Source organism: Sinocyclocheilus grahami, unplaced genomic scaffold (assembly GCF_001515645.1).
Source record: "Sinocyclocheilus grahami isolate Dianchi unplaced genomic scaffold, SAMN03320097.WGS_v1.1 scaffold55.1, whole genome shotgun sequence".
Lineage (NCBI taxonomy): Eukaryota > Metazoa > Chordata > Actinopteri > Cypriniformes > Cyprinidae > Sinocyclocheilus > Sinocyclocheilus grahami.
The window spans coordinates 743,824-761,924 of record NW_015505234.1 but is presented as its reverse complement, the minus strand read 5'-3'; the positions used below and the strand labels follow the sequence as shown (position 1 = coordinate 761,924).

Below are 18,101 nucleotides of genomic sequence, written 5' to 3'. Positions count from 1 at the left end.
GTTGAAAAATCCGGTCATAGCTCAATAAGTAGCCTAATAAAAGCTGTTTTATTTTACATGGAGCGGGTCGCCTCATGGACTGCCATGCAGGTTCAGATTGCATGACAAGCAGAATACAGTTTAGGCGAGCCATAAGTAGTTCAGCCAGTTCTTAGCCGGTTTAGGATGATTTCACTGGTCTAATCTGGGGCCGGTGTTTAGACTAGTGTTCAGACTAGTCTTAAAAAGTTAGCCATTTAATTTGTTTTTTTCTAGACTGGTCATAACTGTTTAAAGTCAGTTACAAAAACTTAGATTGGCCTAATTTTCATCAGAAAAGTGAGACTGATTATCTCTTGGCTAACTGCTAGTTGGTCAAACTAGTTAAGACCAAGTCTTAACATAGTGGCTATGTTTATGCAACCGGCCCCTGGTGTTTATCAGGTCCATCTGTTAAATCAAGAATTGTTTTCCCAGCTTGGCCAGACAGAAGTTACACTACTCTATTTGGTCTGGCTTTGCTGGCAGTCCAACAATAGTCTATATACGAAGTAGTACATTTGTTGTCAAGAGTCAAGACTCTCCCCATATTTTCATAATCTTATTCATAACCAGCCAGCTAAACAACATTTTTACACATCTACACTTGTATTTAATTTGTGGGGTACAGCGAAAATAACACAACTTTTTGTTTTTATGAAAAATGATAATGAGGAACAAATAGCAAGGATGCATTATGGATCAATTTAGAATGTTTCCAGATTATAACTACAATTCCTTTTAAATTTGTACAAGAATACAATAAACACTACATTTAACATTAAGATTTGTTTTGTAACATTTTATGAGCAGATGAAAGACATTAACAAATAATTTGATAACACAACTATAATGGTTATATAACTATAATACAACTATAACAACACAGAGGAATATCATTGGAATCACTTTCAGAAATGTTTTTTCCAGCTGATTAATGATAATAACATTGACAGTCAATCAGAATTCACCCGGATTCTGGTGTGGACATTAACATAATTATTGTTACAGGTATCTTTATAGTTATCGTTCTTGGTGTGAATGGGCCTTAAGGATCAGATCAAGTGTTCTAACTAAGATTCTCTGGCCTCCACTGGACATGAAAGGAAATTTGATAGTGTCCTTTTATCTGCACTTATCTGATTCAAATACTTTACAGTAACATGATGTGCAAACATCAGAAGGTGTAAAGGTTAAACTGAAAAGCATGATTTATTAGGTTTGTTATGGGTGTCAAACATGAAAGATATGCGTGACATGCAATGAAAAGGTATTTCAGTCTTGGAATGTGGTCACCCAGTGTTTCTAAGAGTTTTTTTATCCACAATAATTGTAGATAACAATTATTATCTACAATGTCTGTTTATCCACAGACATTGTAGACATAATAGACATAATGGAATCCCTTTTTGCAAGCTGCAAGATTATGTGCTTATGTTTTCCATAAATACTTAAGCATTTTTATTATTTAAACAGAAAAACTTTTACATTTTGATGTTTTTATTTAATGTCTTCAAAGTATTTACTTCAGAAATGTTACTTTTTTTTTTAAATCAGCCATTAAAATATAGTCACTTTACAATGAGCATGAGAATTAAAAAAACGAGGTCATTTAACAGTTTTATGATTCAGACTGGGAGAATAAATCCTTTTAAACTCCCTTAGAGGGCATATTAATACTCTTCTCTTACATCACCAGATTAGTGCCAAGATGAGGTTTTAATACCATCATTAAATCCATCCTTTGTTTTTTAAACACTTCGAACTCTGCCTGTTTGGTGAGCCATGAGGTGAGCTTAAGTTTTCATACTCAGTGTGACAGCAGCCTCATTCCCGTCGAGCCCCTCGTGCTCCAGTGGCAGTGACATGACAAACTTCTACATCGGCCCCAAGCTTATGCAGCTCATCCAGCCAGATCTGTTGCTTCTGGGACAGACGGTCATTAGGACCCTTTACTTCCACCAACTAGAAGAACACAACTCAAATGAGCAACAATTTAAAGGCCCCTTGTTTATAGATCCAGTATTTCCAATGTTTCTTAACATTATAATCTAATTAAACCAGTAAAATAAGTCACATAGTCAAAAGTTGAATACCTTCCTAACCAGCAAGCTACATCTCTGACTCACCTTGTACTTCTTGTTGTACGTGCTCCAGACTACCAGATCTGGAAGTCCTCCTCTGCAATGCCTGTAGTCCTTTGCCATTCTGAGGACCACACCGCTCAGGAAGTGGCCACCCAGACATGCTACTAGACTCTAAAACCAGACAAAGAAAATAAAGCAATTACAGTATGGTTGTGAACATAATCTGGCATTCACAGTTTAATCAATTATATATATAAATAATAATTGTAATAATGACGAATTAAAAAGAAGAATGCTTGTCCTAGGGAAAAAATATCAACGTGTGTTTGAATTAATGATGTTACAGACACTTTGAGGAGGAAATGGACCACTAGTAGGAAAAAAATAATGAGAGAAATCACAACGCTCAATGTGGCAGCACTAAGAAAGGAGCCAGTTGCCTTTTAAATAGAGGCACTGACTGTTTTTTACTCTAAAATACAAATGCACTTTAGCTGGACCAGCTTGAAAATATTTTTTTGTGTAAGTTGAGCTGAAGAAACAACATTTATGATACCACAGTTGTCAGATTGTATTGCTGATTTGAAATTACTTTAATGTTACTGTAAAGCCACATGAACAGACTTGCAGTATATATATAGTCTCTGTGATTACCTGTGCCTGTTGAAGGGAGGAGAAACGCTCCCAGTTTATCAGCGCACACACTCTCCCCTCCTGTGCGTTCCACACATCAGCAAGCAGCTCCTGCAGCGTCTCGGGAGATGCCTCGCGTAACATCTCAGCACGCGCCTCGATGGCTTCCCGCCGGTTACCATAGAAACAATCAGTGTGCAAATCTAAAGGACAAGTCTGGGCAGGGCATGCAGTCATTGATCACTGATCTGTTGGGGTGGTTTGCCTCGACAATAAAGTGCAACCCTAAATGTGTGAAGTGCACAGCATTTATTCTTTAATTATTGTGTACCTGGTAGGGGTTTCGGAAGACATCAGGAACCCCATCGATAAAGATGATGTCCCACATGAGGAGTCCAAAAAGGCTGGAAAATGTAGAGCCTTCACCATGAATACCTTAAAAGAGGATTTCAGAAACATAAATTGAAAGCATAAAAGGCACAGCAGAATGGATGTGCTTGTGTATGATGTTAAAATGTTAAGACGTTATGAAGAAATTTAGAAAATAATTTTGAAACTATTTATTTTATGGAATACAAAAAGAGTCATCTTGAATTATGTACTGGTTGTTTATTTCCATGCAACTACAAAGGACCAGAACTTTCAAGCTTTTCAGGAATTTAAAAGCACCATAAAAGTGATCTACAGGCTTCATCCTCTATGTACGTTTTCCGAAGTCATAAAATAGCTTTGAAACAGAGAAACAGACTGAGATTTAAATAGTTTTCACTGAGAATCTGAACATGACTTAAATAGCAATGTCAGATTTGTGAATGAATTGTTCACTTGAGTCAAATCTTTTTTTTTTATGTATCACTTGATCCGGTTCACAAACCAGTTTGAATGATCCAGACATCTATATATCTCTTATGATCTCTTTTGTGTTCCATGGAAAAACATGAGGTTTGATTCATTATGAGTGAACGATTCCTCAGTTTCCTCAAAAATGATTCCTTCATATAATGATGCACAAAACAATGTGATGCCAGACCTTGATCGAAACCAAGCGTCCTGTAGTGTTCCAGAGCCAGTTCCTCAACAGAACACATGACCATAGTCCCTCGTCCCTCTGTGGAGCGTTCATCCTCATTGGCCGCTCTGAGGAACACTGATTTGCCCATACCACCCTCATGAGGAAAGAGCTGGCCTCGAATTGTCACCTGTTAAAACACTCCTGTTAAAATGTTGTTAACTGTGTTGTTATTGTTAACTAAAACTATTCAAATTAAAATACAATAAATAAATATACAAGACAAAAAACAATGTCAAAAGCACATAATTATTCAAACTAAAATTAAAATGAAAACAGAAAATGTCAAAATAAATACAAATTCAAAATTACTCAATACTACAACAATATTTGTACAATACTAAAATAACACTGCAGTACATCTTTCATAAAATTCATCCACATTTTCCAATACATTAACTTTAGTATTTAGTGACCACAAAATATATGCATATAATAACACTGTATTACAATGGTCCCCATGTGGAACTGAACACTCACATGAGTGACATCCTGTACATGCACAGTGGGCAGATCTCGGAGCAGCAGACGGTACTTCTTCAAGCTAGCAGATTCCTTCATTCGGGAAGCTCGCTGGTGAAGTGATAGTTGGTGGCCTGATCGGACCAGAGGATCATTCAGTCCATCCCGGATAGCACAGATGGCCTTGATACAAAAGGTGTCAAAATCAAACAATCCTCTGGACAAATACTTGTGTAACCGACACAAAAGTAACATTAAAACAAAATGTCTGTTTATATTTACAATCAAATGAGGTACCTGCTCATGTTGTTTTAGGTGTTGCTGGAGATTGAGTGCAAGTCTGTCCCACCAGCGCCCCCTACTGTCTACACAATACACTGGCTGGGACAGAAGATTCCTGAGCTCCTCCACAGAGTCCTACATTGCAGAGATGAAAAGATAAATAATTCAACGAACTCATGTAAAATCAATATACAGGATTGTAAAAGTGTTTACAATGGCATCATTAACTCCATGTTTTATTCCATGGCTTGTGTATTCACCCACCTCATAGCGGCGAAGTCTTTGTAAAATCTCAACTCCTCGAGACAGTATCCGAGTGTAGGTCCAGCCCACAGTGAAACACCGCAGAAAAACAGGCAGTTGTTCTTGATGGCTGCACGCATATCGAAACTCAATCCATCTCACGACAGCAAATAAATTAAATGAAAGATACGTTTTCATTTTCAAACCTTAGGTCACAGGATTCTTTAATCTCCTGCCAGGTGGCCTTTGCTGTAGCATAGAGGACATAGGCATCCTCCCAACTGCCTGTTTGCATTGCAGCAATCACTTCCTGCAGCGTACGCATCGCCGTTTCATACCTGTACAGAAGAATATGTACAGAATTGTTTTACAATAGTATGAGACAACAATGAATCAAGAACATAGTAACAAATCTTCAAATTAATGTTTTCATTTGTTTTCATCTCACAAAGCCTGTCAAGAACATGTACAGGTCAACCCAAAATCACAAGGGAAAAAAAAAAGTCCATTCCTTGTGAAGTTCAGCATTTTTTTTAGATGTTTTGATTAACTATACACCTTTTGTCACCTGAGCAAAGTATGATTATAAAATAAATATAAAACTGACCTGATGAGGTCATCCCTGGCCTCAAACAGTCTGGCTGAGCGATGTACTGTATACTCTGGGAAAGCTAGACGGCCAGAATTGACAAGCAGAATGGTGTAGAGCTGCCCCTGACCTCCAGCGGCCATCTCCTCCTCCTCCAAAGTGTCTGTGAGGGAGAACAGGAGCAGGACACGGGAGAACACGGCACGTGATCTGCGGCACAGACGCACACAGGAACCTGCAGCCTGCTTGGCCCTGAAAAAGACAAGCTTGGGTGTATAATTCACTTACATTACTCATCACAGGACATTTTTTTTATATCTCTCACGGCTGAATTTATTTGATCAAAAATACAGTAATAACAGTAATATTATGAAATATTTTTACAATGTAAAATAACTTTTCAATTTTAATATATTTTAAAAATGTAATTTATTCCTATCATGGCAAAGTTTAATTTTCAGCAGCCATTACTCCAGTCTTCAGTGTCATATGATCCTTCAGAAATCATTCAGATATGCTGTTTTGGTGTTCAGGAAACATTTTAATACTGAAAACTATGGAAGTCCATTTCCGCCACTGAATAAAACATTTTAAAAAGGTAATTGCGACAATTCTGTGAAAAAAAGTCAGAATTGTGAGATATAAACTCGCAATTGTGAGTTATAAAGTCAGAATTGCGAGATATAAAGTCAGAATTCTGACTTTTTTTCTCGCAATTGCGAGTTTATATCTCGCAATTCTGACTTTTTTTCTCGAGTTAAAGTCCAATTTTGAGGGGGGTAAAAAACTGATATGTTCTCAGAATTGCGAGTTTATATCTCACAATTCTGACTTTATTTCTCAGAATTGCGAGTTTATATCTCTCAATTATGACTTTTTAACTTGCAATTGCGAGTTTATATCACACAATTCTGAGAAAAAAAGTCAGAATTGAGAGTTTGTATCACGCAATTCTGAGAAAGAAATTCAGAATTGTGAGATAAAAAGTCGCAATTACCTCTTTTATTTTTTATTCAGTGGCGGAAACGGGCTTCCATAGAAAACAGTTGCTGCTTAATATTTTTATCCTTCAGAAATCATTCAGATATGCTGTTTTGGTGTTCAGGAAACATTTTAATACTGAAAACTATGGAAGTCCATTTCCGCCACTGAATAAAAAATGTAAAAAAGGTAATTGCGACTTTTTATCTCACAATTCTGACTTTTTTTCACAGAATTGTGAGATATAAACTCGCAATTGCGAGTTATAAAGTCAGAATTGCGAGATATAAAGTCAGAATTCTGACTTTTTTTCTCGCAATTGCGAGTTTATATCTCGCAATTCTGACTTTTTTTCTCGAGTTAAAGTCCAATTTTGAGGGGGGTAAAAAACTGATATGTTCTCAGAATTGCGAGTTTATATCTCACAATTCTGACTTTATTTCTCAGAATTGCGAGTTTATATCTCTCAATTATGACTTTTTAACTTGCAATTGCGAGTTTATATCACACAATTCTGAGAAAAAAAGTCAGAATTGAGAGTTTGTATCACGCAATTCTGAGAAAGAAATTCAGAATTGTGAGATAAAAAGTCGCAATTACCTCTTTTATTTTTTATTCAGTGGCGGAAACGGGCTTCCATAGAAAACAGTTGCTGCTTAATATTTTTGTGGATCAGTTTTTTTTCTCCTTTTTCCTCAAACATTTAAATGGTACCGTATATGTCAGTGTTACCTATTTCAATTTTTCATCTATGACGTTAACAGCTTCTGTTGTTCCTCTGGAACAAGTGCAAATCTCTGGCCAACATCACTCTACTGAGATATATACATACTGATAGTGCATACATCTCACCTCTTGAGAATGACTGCAGCCGTGTTGTTTTGACTGACAAAGAGTGATCGCTGTTTCCCAAGCTGGAGTAGCCCCTCTACTAACTGCTGTTTCTGAGTCCCATTCCCTCCACGGCCAAGATGAAAGGTTTTGGCCAGGTTTCTGAGCTCCGGTGCAGGCAGCAGATCCAAAACTTCTTGGATGTCATAAAGCTCAGATTCTGTCACAGGGAAGAAGTCATGAGCTGTATGTAAATATGTTTCTTGATACTTAACTACAGCTTTTTAAACTGTTGACAATTTGGTTGACATATCACATAACTAACCTGTTTGTAAGAAGCCACATGCGACCAGCTCCTGAATGACAGTTCTGAGGTCTGAGCTGATCTCTGTGTATTCCAACTTACTGACCTGAAGCCATTTCAGCTTTCTTTGAAATAGACGGACATAAAGCATCTGACCAGATACTACAAGAAAGGGAGAGACAGGTCTGCATTACTACAAACATAAACTACTGTTCAAAAGGTTGGAGTCTGTAAGATTTTTTCATGTTTTTGAAAATAACTGTTTCCTATCTTAATATATTTTCACGTATAATTTATTCCTGTAATGGCAAGGCTGAAATTTCAGCAGCCATTACTGTGTCACATGACCTTCAGAAATTATTCTAATATACTGATTTGATGCTGAAGTAACATTATTATCAGTAATGAAAACAGTTGTGCTGCTTAATAGTTTGTGGAAACCATGATACATAGAACATCCTTTAAATAATAAAATGATAGACATACTTTGGTAACATTATAAATAATAAGAGCAGAACTGGCTTCAAAGTGACTTTAAAGTAGTTCCTCTACCTGAGAGCTGCTGAAAAGTGTGAATAGTTGAGAAGTCATCTTCATTGAAGAGCATCCTATCATCCTCATTCTCCAACACCGCCTCAAGGACAGTCCGAAAGTTCTGCAGGTAATACGGTTGCCGGATGTGCTGATGCTCTGACCCTTCGCTGGCTTTCTCTACGCCTATCGCTTCGGACTCATTGGCTGGTGTGGTACTGGGCTTCCTCTCAGTGTCCTTGTTTGTGATCTTGCTTTTGATTTGACTCTCTGATAATGGAACAACATCAGACGAGGCCTCAGTTTGAGCTGACTTGACATTCGTTTCATGTCTGTTTACAGTTTTATATCTACTTTTCTTATGTATGAAAGAGGTTTCTGTAGTGTTTGTATCCTTTTTAGGCAACTCCTCTGATTTCCGCTTTCGTACCCTGAATGACGATGAAGATTTCACTGACTGAATGTCAGCGCTGCTGCTTGATTCTGCCATTACGGTCACAGATTTCTCAATGCTTTTCACTTGAGGTTGGTTTGAAGCCACTGGCTCTGTTGGGAATGTGTTATCTGTATCCATGCCACCGGATTTAGATTCAAAAATTAAACTCTTCATGCAAATTTCCTTTGGTGAGCTGTTCAGTTCTGCATCATGGGTCTCTTCTTTTCCAGAGACATGAGTATGACCCATCTCTGATTCTCCTGAAAGTCGAAGTGCTCTTCTAGACAGTTTAGAGGACAAACTTCCAAGACCAAACGTTTTAACTGGTTTAGCTTGTAAATTTGTTTCAGATGAATCTTGCCTCATCACACAGTTCTTTTTAAAATACGGACTCATATCAGCATCTTTCTCTCCTGGGCTTTTCTCTTTCCCATCATTTCGAGTTACTGCACCATAAGAGGGTGTGTTGGTTTTTTTCTCTTGCCAGATTTCTCAATGCTTTTCACTTGAGGTTGGTTTGAAGCCACTGGCTCTGTTGGGAATGTGTTATCTGTATCCATGCCACCGGATTTAGATTCAAAAATTAAACTCTTCATGCAATTTTCCTTTTGTGAGCTGCTCAGTTCTGCATCATGGGTCTCTTCTTTTCCAGAGACATGAGTATGACCCATCTCTGATTCTCCTGAAAGTCGAAGTGCTCTTCTAGACAGTTTAGAGGACAAACTTCCAAGACCAAACGTTTTAACTGGTTTAGCTTGTAAATTTGTTTCAGATGAATCTTGCCTCATCACACAGTTCTTTTTAAAATACGGACTCATATCAGCATCTTTCTCTCCTGGGCTTTTCTCTTTCCCATCATTTCGAGTTACTGCACCATAAGAGGGTGTGTTGGTTTTTTTCTCTTGCTTATCGTCACTGACAGCCAGTGCATCTTCAAGATCCTCTCCAAGAAACCTCTGACACTGAGAGTCTATATGTTCATTAATCTTGTAACGAGGTACAAGTTTGCCACACAGAGGACATGCCAGTTTACACGGTGGTGTATTCCTGAAAAATGAAGTTATGGAAGCAACCCCAACTCCATTGCTTGTTCTCTCTTTGATTGCACTGACCTTCTGGCTCTTTTTCTTTGTCACTGAGAGTCTCCTGGCACTGCCTCTATTTGATGAGCTGCCTTTGCACGTCTGAGATTCCATAACTGTTTATATAAGTTGACTCATAAACCAACTAGACAACGTGGAATGGAGTATCATACTGAAGTAGGTGTGAAGCAGGCTGCATATTTGTTTCTGAACCTGAAGGAAAGTGCATACAGTAAAAGACTATTATAAAAATATTTTACTCAGCAGGAGAGGGCGACATTCAACAGACAGTGGCTGAATTAAGTAAAGGAATTGTGCTTCATTAAATCATTAGTCATACTCATAGATGAATCTTTACAACTGATTTGATTTGTCCGTTCTTTCAGACTCTGCAAGACTGACAATAGACCAAAGTCTCTTTGCAATAGACTGCATTTGCTATGCCACCAACGAATTAAAATGAAAAATATGAGACTAAACAATACTGTCAAATACAGATTTGACTATACATAAAAAATGATAATTATGCAATTGTATATAAAGCTTCTGGTAACTGTACAGACCTTTCTGGCGCTGAGATTAAACGTGAAGCCAGTCACAGGAATTCAAGGCGCCATAACTTGTTTTATTTGTTTTCTTCAAAATAAAAGTCCCGTCTTTCTCCAGTCAAGTATTTAGTTATCTCTTTATCACAAAGCTGATTTTTCGTTGTATTTTCTCCAGTAAAATGCTGCTGAATAGCAACTTACTTTTTTTTTAAACACAGTGGCTTCCAAATGTAATGTCTTATATTTGAGGATTGACTGTAGACTAATTTAGCTTAAAGGACAAAGTCCCTAACCCGAGTATTTTTGGAATAGTTCACCCAAAAATAAAAATTCAGTCATTGTTTAGAATCTACTCACCCTCATTTCTTTCAAAATCTGCATGACTTACTTCTCTGGAACATAAAAGAAGCTATTTTGGGAAACGTCGTTTTTTCCCCATACCATGGAAATTGGTTCCCAACCTTCTTCAAAGTATATTTCTTGTGTTCTGCAGAAGAGAGTCAAACTGATTTGGAATGACATGAGAGTGAGCAAGTGATCCAACAATTTTTGGATGAACTATCCCATTAACCACAGACCTTATTTTACGAATAAATCAGAAACCAGTTGGCCTACAAATTGACGTCATGGCTGAACATCATGACCATCAAATTCACCACTGAATCACCATTTTGTGTCTTCCTTTACAACAGGCAATTTGACAGTTAAACAAACCCCACACAGCAGCTGAACAGTTTACACAATGTGAAAACATCTTGCTTCGTAGAGATAACAGTGACTAACGTGACTAAATTGTGTCCCATCCATATTAAAGGAAAATTGATCAGTTTGTGTATTGTAAATCATATAGTTTATGATAAACAAAATGGAATAGCAGTCTTCATTTGAACTGATTTTCCCAAAGAGTTGAATAAATAGGTGCAAATATATTCATTAACGTGAGACCATGTCGTGACATTTGTTTTTAGATTATTTAATTGCATCATTTTACAAAATATTTATATCATCACTTTTTGGAAAGAATTCTATAATTGTTCTTTATTAAAATTGACAAGAAGGAACAAACCACTTATTTTTAAGATACAAGTTTTGGATTGAATTCAACAAATGGACAACAGTTGCAGTTTTATTTCAACTGTAGCTACAAACACACATTCCTTACATGAATGTTGGTGATACTAAATCAAAAAAATATTTTGAAAATTAATTTTCTTTTCTAGTCTCAATTTGACGTGCTAGAAAATCAGATACATTTTAACAAGCACATATAAAATAGCTTTTTTCTTGAGAGAGAAACATATTTGGGGTATAAAGGCATATACAAACAGTGGTCTTCCCAAAGTCTCTTTTGATTTTATGAAAGATTTTAGAGGATACTACTGAATTCAAATGAACAAGTAATGTATGACAGCCTTAACACTCACATATGAACCCTCCAACAACTTTAACTGATTCAAATCTCTAGTACTTTTTAAATTATCCTTCAACAAAAGAACCCAAGACGTTTTGCAGGTTGAAAAATTGTTGAATTTAACCAATAAATGTAACCAAAAAGAGGGAAATATATTTTTCTAAAGTTTTCTAACACAAGCTTAAAAGTAAGAGAATGTGGAAGAAACCAAAAAATGAGAATATTTCTGTACTCAAATTCTGTTACCAATGTGATGTTGCAATTTTTTCGTAAAGTTATTTGTAAACGGAACGCAAGTCAAATAAACAAATTCCCTTTCTCCTTAATTTTTTGATATAAGATTTTATAAAAAAACAAAGATTTAAGACCATATTTTGAGAAGTCTTCACATCATCACAGTTTTAACAGTAATTATTTTCATGAGGAATCATGTTTGAGATCTCACCAAATGTTCCTTGTTAATACAGGCACACAGGAATTTCTTTGGCACATCTCTACTGGTTTCTGAAAGAGGGGGTGAGAGCGAAAAGGCTGCCAAAAGGCCTTCATGGTGGTTCAGTGCCTTGCTCAAGGCACAACAGCTGGTGACAGAGAAAGTAACCGATTCTGATTCAGGGCTTCCCGATACTGGCCGCCCATACTGAGAGAGCAATCAATATCAGTTAGTATGATTAATTACTACAACACATGTACAGACAGATCCAAGAGTAAAAGTCAAGAATCACGGTAGGTTTGTTCACTGACCAAATCTAAAGACTTAAAGCCAAGTCTTGGACTATTCTGAAACACTATTTTTCTGTGTATTTTTCCAACAGGTTTTAACAACTGATATTAACATCAGGGTCCACATTAGTAGGGTTGCAGAAAAAGGCTAGAAAAAGGGACAGTTGTTTCCCACTCAGGATAAACAACAGATATTGGGCAATGTAGAGCTCTTTGATAATTTTGGACCAACTTATTGGTATTGTTCACCCAAAAATGAGAATTCTGTCATTGTCTTATCAGCCTCATACGAGAGCCTGTTTCTGCCACAGAATGAAAAATAAAAAAGGTAATTGTGACTTTTTTTTTCTTGCAATTCTGAGTTTATATCTCATAATTCAAACATTTTAATAGAAAGATATATACTCGCATTTCCTACAAAAAAGTCGGAATTTGCTACTTTTTATCTCACAATGGAAAAATTGCAATTCAATTTTTTTAAATTCCGCAACAAGGAAACAAGCTTCCATACCTCACGTCGTTTCTAAACCTGTATGACTTCTTGATTCCTGCAGAACATGAAAGAAAGATATGAAAATCTGTTTTTTTGTTTTTTGGCCATACAATTAGTCAGTGAAGTCTACTGTTGTTTTGGACCCCACTGACTTGGACTCATTGTATGGACAAAAACAGTTCAAAATATCTTCTTTTCTGCTCCTTTCGTGAGCAAACGAAGACAGAATTTTCATATTTGTGTGAACTACCCCTTTAAGGCTCATAACTAAACAGCCGCAATATTAAGAGTTTACAATGTGTGTATCATTACAAATGTGATATCTACGTGGTTACTTCTAAAGCAATTAAAACCAACTATTTGATTCTTACCTTTCCATCATGTTCAAAGTGATATTAAGGCACAATAAACGATCACAAGTTGATGTGATTTGTTGCTAATAATGAATAAACAGCACATTTCCCCCATTAGAAGAGCAGTCTTCCAGTGGGTACCATAACAAATAATTCACAGCAAAAATCAGGAAGGTGTATTCTTAGTCCTTCCAGCAACTTCTGTAAAATTCTGTTCAACAGATACAATCAGGTAAAAGGCTGAATGAGATCATTTCCAAAGAAAACATAAACATGAAAATACATCAACAATAAATAAATAAAACAATCACATAAAAGGTAATAAACAAGAGAGAAACAGCAGAAAAATAGAAAATGAATGAAAGTTTAGAAGGAGGTTTTCTGCTAATTGGCTCTGTGGTGTAGGAGCAGGAAGTTGACATCTAAGTTGAGGCACAATGTTGCTCTGCTCTGTTCCTGCATCTGTTCCAATGTTTTGCGTAAGGTACACAAAGTCTTGTTTGTTACAGTCACGTGACTTCTACGTCGCTCTCAACCGTTTCACTGCTGCTGGTAACGGCGATTAAGTTCTCGCAGCTCCTTCTCACGAACACGTCGTGCCTTGCTGGACTTCGTGGAGCGGCTGGAGCGAGTGGACTGTGCCGATTTGGTGCTGTGGCTGCGTGATGACACTCTCTTCAGGAGGTTCTGGGAAATGGACCGCTGCAGGTTCTTCATGGAGGAGGAAGCAGCCATGCTGACAATCCAAGGATGTTTAAGTGCCTGGCCCGCAGTCAGACGCTCAGTGGGATCCACCGTGAGGACACGGTCAATGAAGTCCTTAGCAAGATTGGAAACACTTGGCCATGGCTGTCAGAAAACAGAAGAGAACAGAAAATAGCTTCAAATTATTCAGACACTGCCAAAAGATTTGGAAACTTTTATAGAGAATTTTATACAGTGTGGAGGGAAAATAAGATTTTCAAATCAATGAATCCAAAAGTTCAAAAGTTGCAGCACTTCTGTATACTGTACATGACAACATATAACAACCCAGCTAATAAAATATACAAACTATCATTCAAATGTTTGGGGTTGGTAAGATTTTTTAAATGTTTTAAATGAAAGAAAGCTCACCAGGTTGACCTTTTAAGCTCACCATGGCTGCATTTATTTGATCAGAAATACAGTGAAAACAGTAATACTGTACAATTTCTATTTTAATATATTTTAAAATGTAATTTATTCCTTTGATTGCAAAGCTAAATTTTCACTAGCCATTACTTCAGTCTTCAGTCTATAGTACTTTAGTCTGTAGTGTCACATGATCCTTCAGAAACCATTCTAAAACACTGATCTGGTGCTCAAGAAACCTTTTCTTATTATTATTATCAATTAATATTAATTTCTGATTATGATTCTAATATGTTGTGAAAACTGTGAATATTGACATTTTTCAGGATTCTTTGATTAATAGAAAGTTCAATAAACACTGCTCTTTTTAACTTTATATTCATCAAATAATCCTGAAAAAAAAATCAGGATTCACAGTTCGTAACATTATAAATGTTTTTACAGTCACTTTTGATCAATTTAATGTGTTCTTGCTGAATAAAAGCATTGTACTGACCCCAGACTTTTGAACAATAACAACATAATACTGTACAATACAATACAATACAATGCAATACAATATAATATAATATAGTTGATGATTTCTGTATTTTATGATAGATGCATATTTTTGGATACCCATTTAATTAATGCCCAGATTGGACCTTTGCTAACGTTATGATGTGTAACCAGCTTTTTATTTATGTTGCCTGGAAATACTCAGATGTCAATAAGAAAAAAACAAACAAAGACCGGTCAATTATAGCAATAGCCAACATTAGGGAGCATAATTCCAGTTCAGTGAAAGAGAAAGCAAGCACACTCCGTGGACTGTATCACCTGTGCCAGGACTGGCTAGATCAATACTTGAAGGTTTTTGCAATGCAAAATGTACAAACTAGTTACTTTAAGTTAATTTTTTACTCTTCCGGCACATCTTTAGACTGGCCGTGCATGTCCTGGTATGTTATGACAACTGGTCAAAGACTAGCAGCTCTATAAGCAAGAGAGAAAACAAAACATCGCTCGGTTTTTGTTGGTTAGCATGACTCCTCCAGGGCTTTTCCCTGTAAAGCCCACATTCGTCTTGTCTGTGACTCACAGCAGCAGAGAGGCCCTGACGCACACACTTTGCCAGGAACTCTGCGGCCTTACATTACACGCTCATGCAGGGGGTTACTGCGGGATAAAACATGATGGCAGGACTGCGCTGTATTATCCAGCTAACACAAACACACACACTCCCCAAAATACAAACACACGCAATCACACAAAAACATGCATACAAATACACACAAAACACGATACATAGAGGCACACAAATAAACACATTCAGAAACCCAAGGTCAAAGACAAAACGGTTGGGAAAGGTTTAAAGTTTTTGAAAAGCACTTTGTGATGAATAGAAACAGAGCACACTGACAGACATACAGACAGACAGACAGACAGACAGACAGAGGCAGGGCTATCATAGCCTGTTGTGTTTTGCCTTTAAGATTTTGGCTTTGTGGAGAATATTTCTATTTAGGAATGCAGTTCTGAATGGACTGGGTAAAAGCCTCAATGACCTCAAGTCGCTGTATAGCAGCAGTAGACAGATATTTTCAGTGGGGCACTGTTGTTCTTCCACTAGAGAGGATTTAATTGGGCAAAAGTTTGTGTAGCGCAGAATGAATCAGTATTTTTTTTTTTTTTTACCAGAAAGAAAGACTGCAAATTTTACATTTGCAAATATTTGCCAATGGCTAATTTTGTCAAAAACATATAGATGGCCTTAAAACTAATAGGTGGACTACATGCCAAAAAGTTTTGCTCACCAGACACGGACACTTAATATATGCCATGCAGTGCCAAGATCATGACTTTAGTTCCCAGGCAATGCATGGTTGGTTGGTTGGTGTTTTAACCCCATGCCTGCTTACATGGCAAATTTTATTGTGAGTAACAAGTTGAAATACTATAAAAGACCATTTTAAAAACTTATATAATGGTATATAAATTTGCTTTAAAGCTTAATTTTCTTCAGACATGTTTGCAGAGTAATATTATTTCCTAGGATAACTTAAATCAGCACAAATTAATAAAATATGTTGATGATATGATATGAGATGCTGGACTTTGGAATGTAGAACATAGCAGTGGATCTTCTTTTTGTGTATGTGATTCTATAATGTCCTATAATTCCAGTGAAACAGTTTTGCCATAATGGCAACCCATCATCGTTCTTCACTTTCTCTCTCTAAGAAATCAATAATATTATGTTTTAAAGCCACACTAAAAAAAACTAACAAAAAAACTTTTTCCTGGGGTCACCCATTGAGGGAGAACAGACACATACTAGATTAAACTATTGGACTGTACACAGTACAGCTACACATATACAGTATCTCACAGAAGTGAGTACACCCCTCACATTTTTGTAAATATTTTATTATATCTTTTCATGTGACAACACTGAAGAAATGACACTTTGCTACAATGAAAAGTAGTGAGTGTACAGCTTGTATAACAGTGTAAATTTGCTGTCCCCTCAAAATAATTCAACACACAGCCATTAATGTCTAAACCGCTGGCCACAAAAGTGAGTACACCCCTAAGTGAAAATGTCCAAGTTGGGCCCAATTAGCCATTTTCTCTCCCCGGTGTCATGTGACTCATTAGTGTTACAAGGTCTCAGGTGCGAATGGGGAGCAGGTGTGTTAAATTTGGTGTTATCGCTCTCACTCTCTCATACTGGTCACTGGAAGTTCAACATGGCACCTCATGGCAAAGAACTCTCTGAAAAAGAGGATCTGAAAAAAATTATTGTTGCTCTACATAAAGTTTCCAGCACTGCCTTAACCCTCTTGGGCATGGAGTTCACCAGAGCTTCACAGGTTGCCACTGGAGTCCTCTTCCACTCCTTCATGATGACATCACGGAGCTGGTGGATGTTAGAGACCTTGAGATGCTCAATAGGGTTTGGGTCTGGAGACATGCTTGGCCAATCCATCACCTTTACCCTCAGCTTCTTTAGCAAGGCAGTGGTCGTCTTGGAGGTGTGTTTGGGGTTGTTATTATGTTGGAATACTGCCCTGCGGCCCAGTCTCCGAAAGGGGGGGATCATGCTCTGCTTCAGTATGTCACAGTACGTGTTGGCATTCATGGTTCCCTCAATGAACTGTAGCTCCCCAGTGCCGGCAGCACTCATGCAGCCCCAGACCATGACACTCCCACCACCATGCTTGACTGTAGGCAAGACACACTTGTCTTTGTACTCCTCACCAGGTTGCCGCCACACACGCTTGACACCATCTGAACCAAATAAGTTTATCTTGGTCTCATCAGACCACAGGACATGGTTCCAGTAATCCATGTCCTTAGTCAGCTTGTCTTCAGCAAACTGTTTGCGGGCTTTCTTGTGCATCATCTTTAGAAGAGGCTTCCTTCTGGGACGACAGCCATGCAGACCAATTTGATGCAGTGTGCGGCGTATGGTCTGAGCACTGACAGGCTGACCCCCCACCCCTTCAACCTCTGCAGCAATGCTGGCAGCACTCATACGTCTATTTCCCAAACACAACCTCTAAATATGACGCTGAGCACGTGCACTCAACGTCTTTGGTCGACCATGGCGAGGCCTGTTCTGAGTGGAACCTGTCCTGTTAAACCGCTGTATGGTCTTGGCCACCATGCTGCAGCTCAGTTTCAGGGTCTTGGCAATCTTATTATAGCCTATGCCATCTTTATGTGGAGCAACAATTCTTTTTTTCAGATCCTCAGAGAGTTCTTTGCCATGAGGTGCCATGTTGAACTTCCAGTGACCAGTATGACCAGTCCTGCTCCCCATTCACACCTGAGACCTTGTAACACTAATGAGTCACATGACACCGGGAGAGAAAATGGCTAATTGGGCCCAATTTGGACATTTTCACTTAGGAGTGTACTCACTTT

At 37.6% G+C, this 18,101-nt stretch overlaps 2 protein-coding genes across 3 annotated transcripts in view; both read right to left on the bottom strand.

The window, feature by feature from the left end:
- Window positions 1-1,580: 1,580 nt before the first annotated feature.
- On the bottom strand, window positions 1,581-10,178 carry LOC107583734 (FANCD2 and FANCI associated nuclease 1). Its single transcript, XM_016270030.1, has 15 exons — window positions 10,112-10,178; window positions 8,982-9,761; window positions 8,052-8,559; window positions 7,521-7,661; window positions 7,217-7,415; window positions 5,402-5,635; window positions 5,001-5,132; window positions 4,816-4,924; window positions 4,567-4,686; window positions 4,288-4,452; window positions 3,769-3,937; window positions 3,070-3,173; window positions 2,760-2,954; window positions 2,148-2,276; window positions 1,581-1,983 (listed from the first exon to the last, which is right to left on the bottom strand). Exons 2-15 carry the CDS (start codon window positions 9,660-9,662, stop codon window positions 1,846-1,848), a joined length of 3,024 nt encoding a protein of 1,007 aa, XP_016125516.1. The 5' UTR covers window positions 9,663-9,761; window positions 10,112-10,178; the 3' UTR covers window positions 1,581-1,845.
- A 3,267-nt stretch (window positions 10,179-13,445) lies between these two features.
- The window catches only part of LOC107583733 (serine/threonine-protein kinase H1 homolog), a 10,521-nt gene continuing 5,865 nt past the window's right edge, over window positions 13,446-18,101 (bottom strand). For both annotated transcript variants that reach the window (XM_016270029.1, XM_016270028.1), the window contains exon 3: window positions 13,446-13,925. In XM_016270029.1, the coding sequence (XP_016125515.1) occupies window positions 13,617-13,925 (309 nt within the window). In that variant the 3' untranslated portion in view covers window positions 13,446-13,616. The remainder of the gene's footprint in view (window positions 13,926-18,101) is intronic.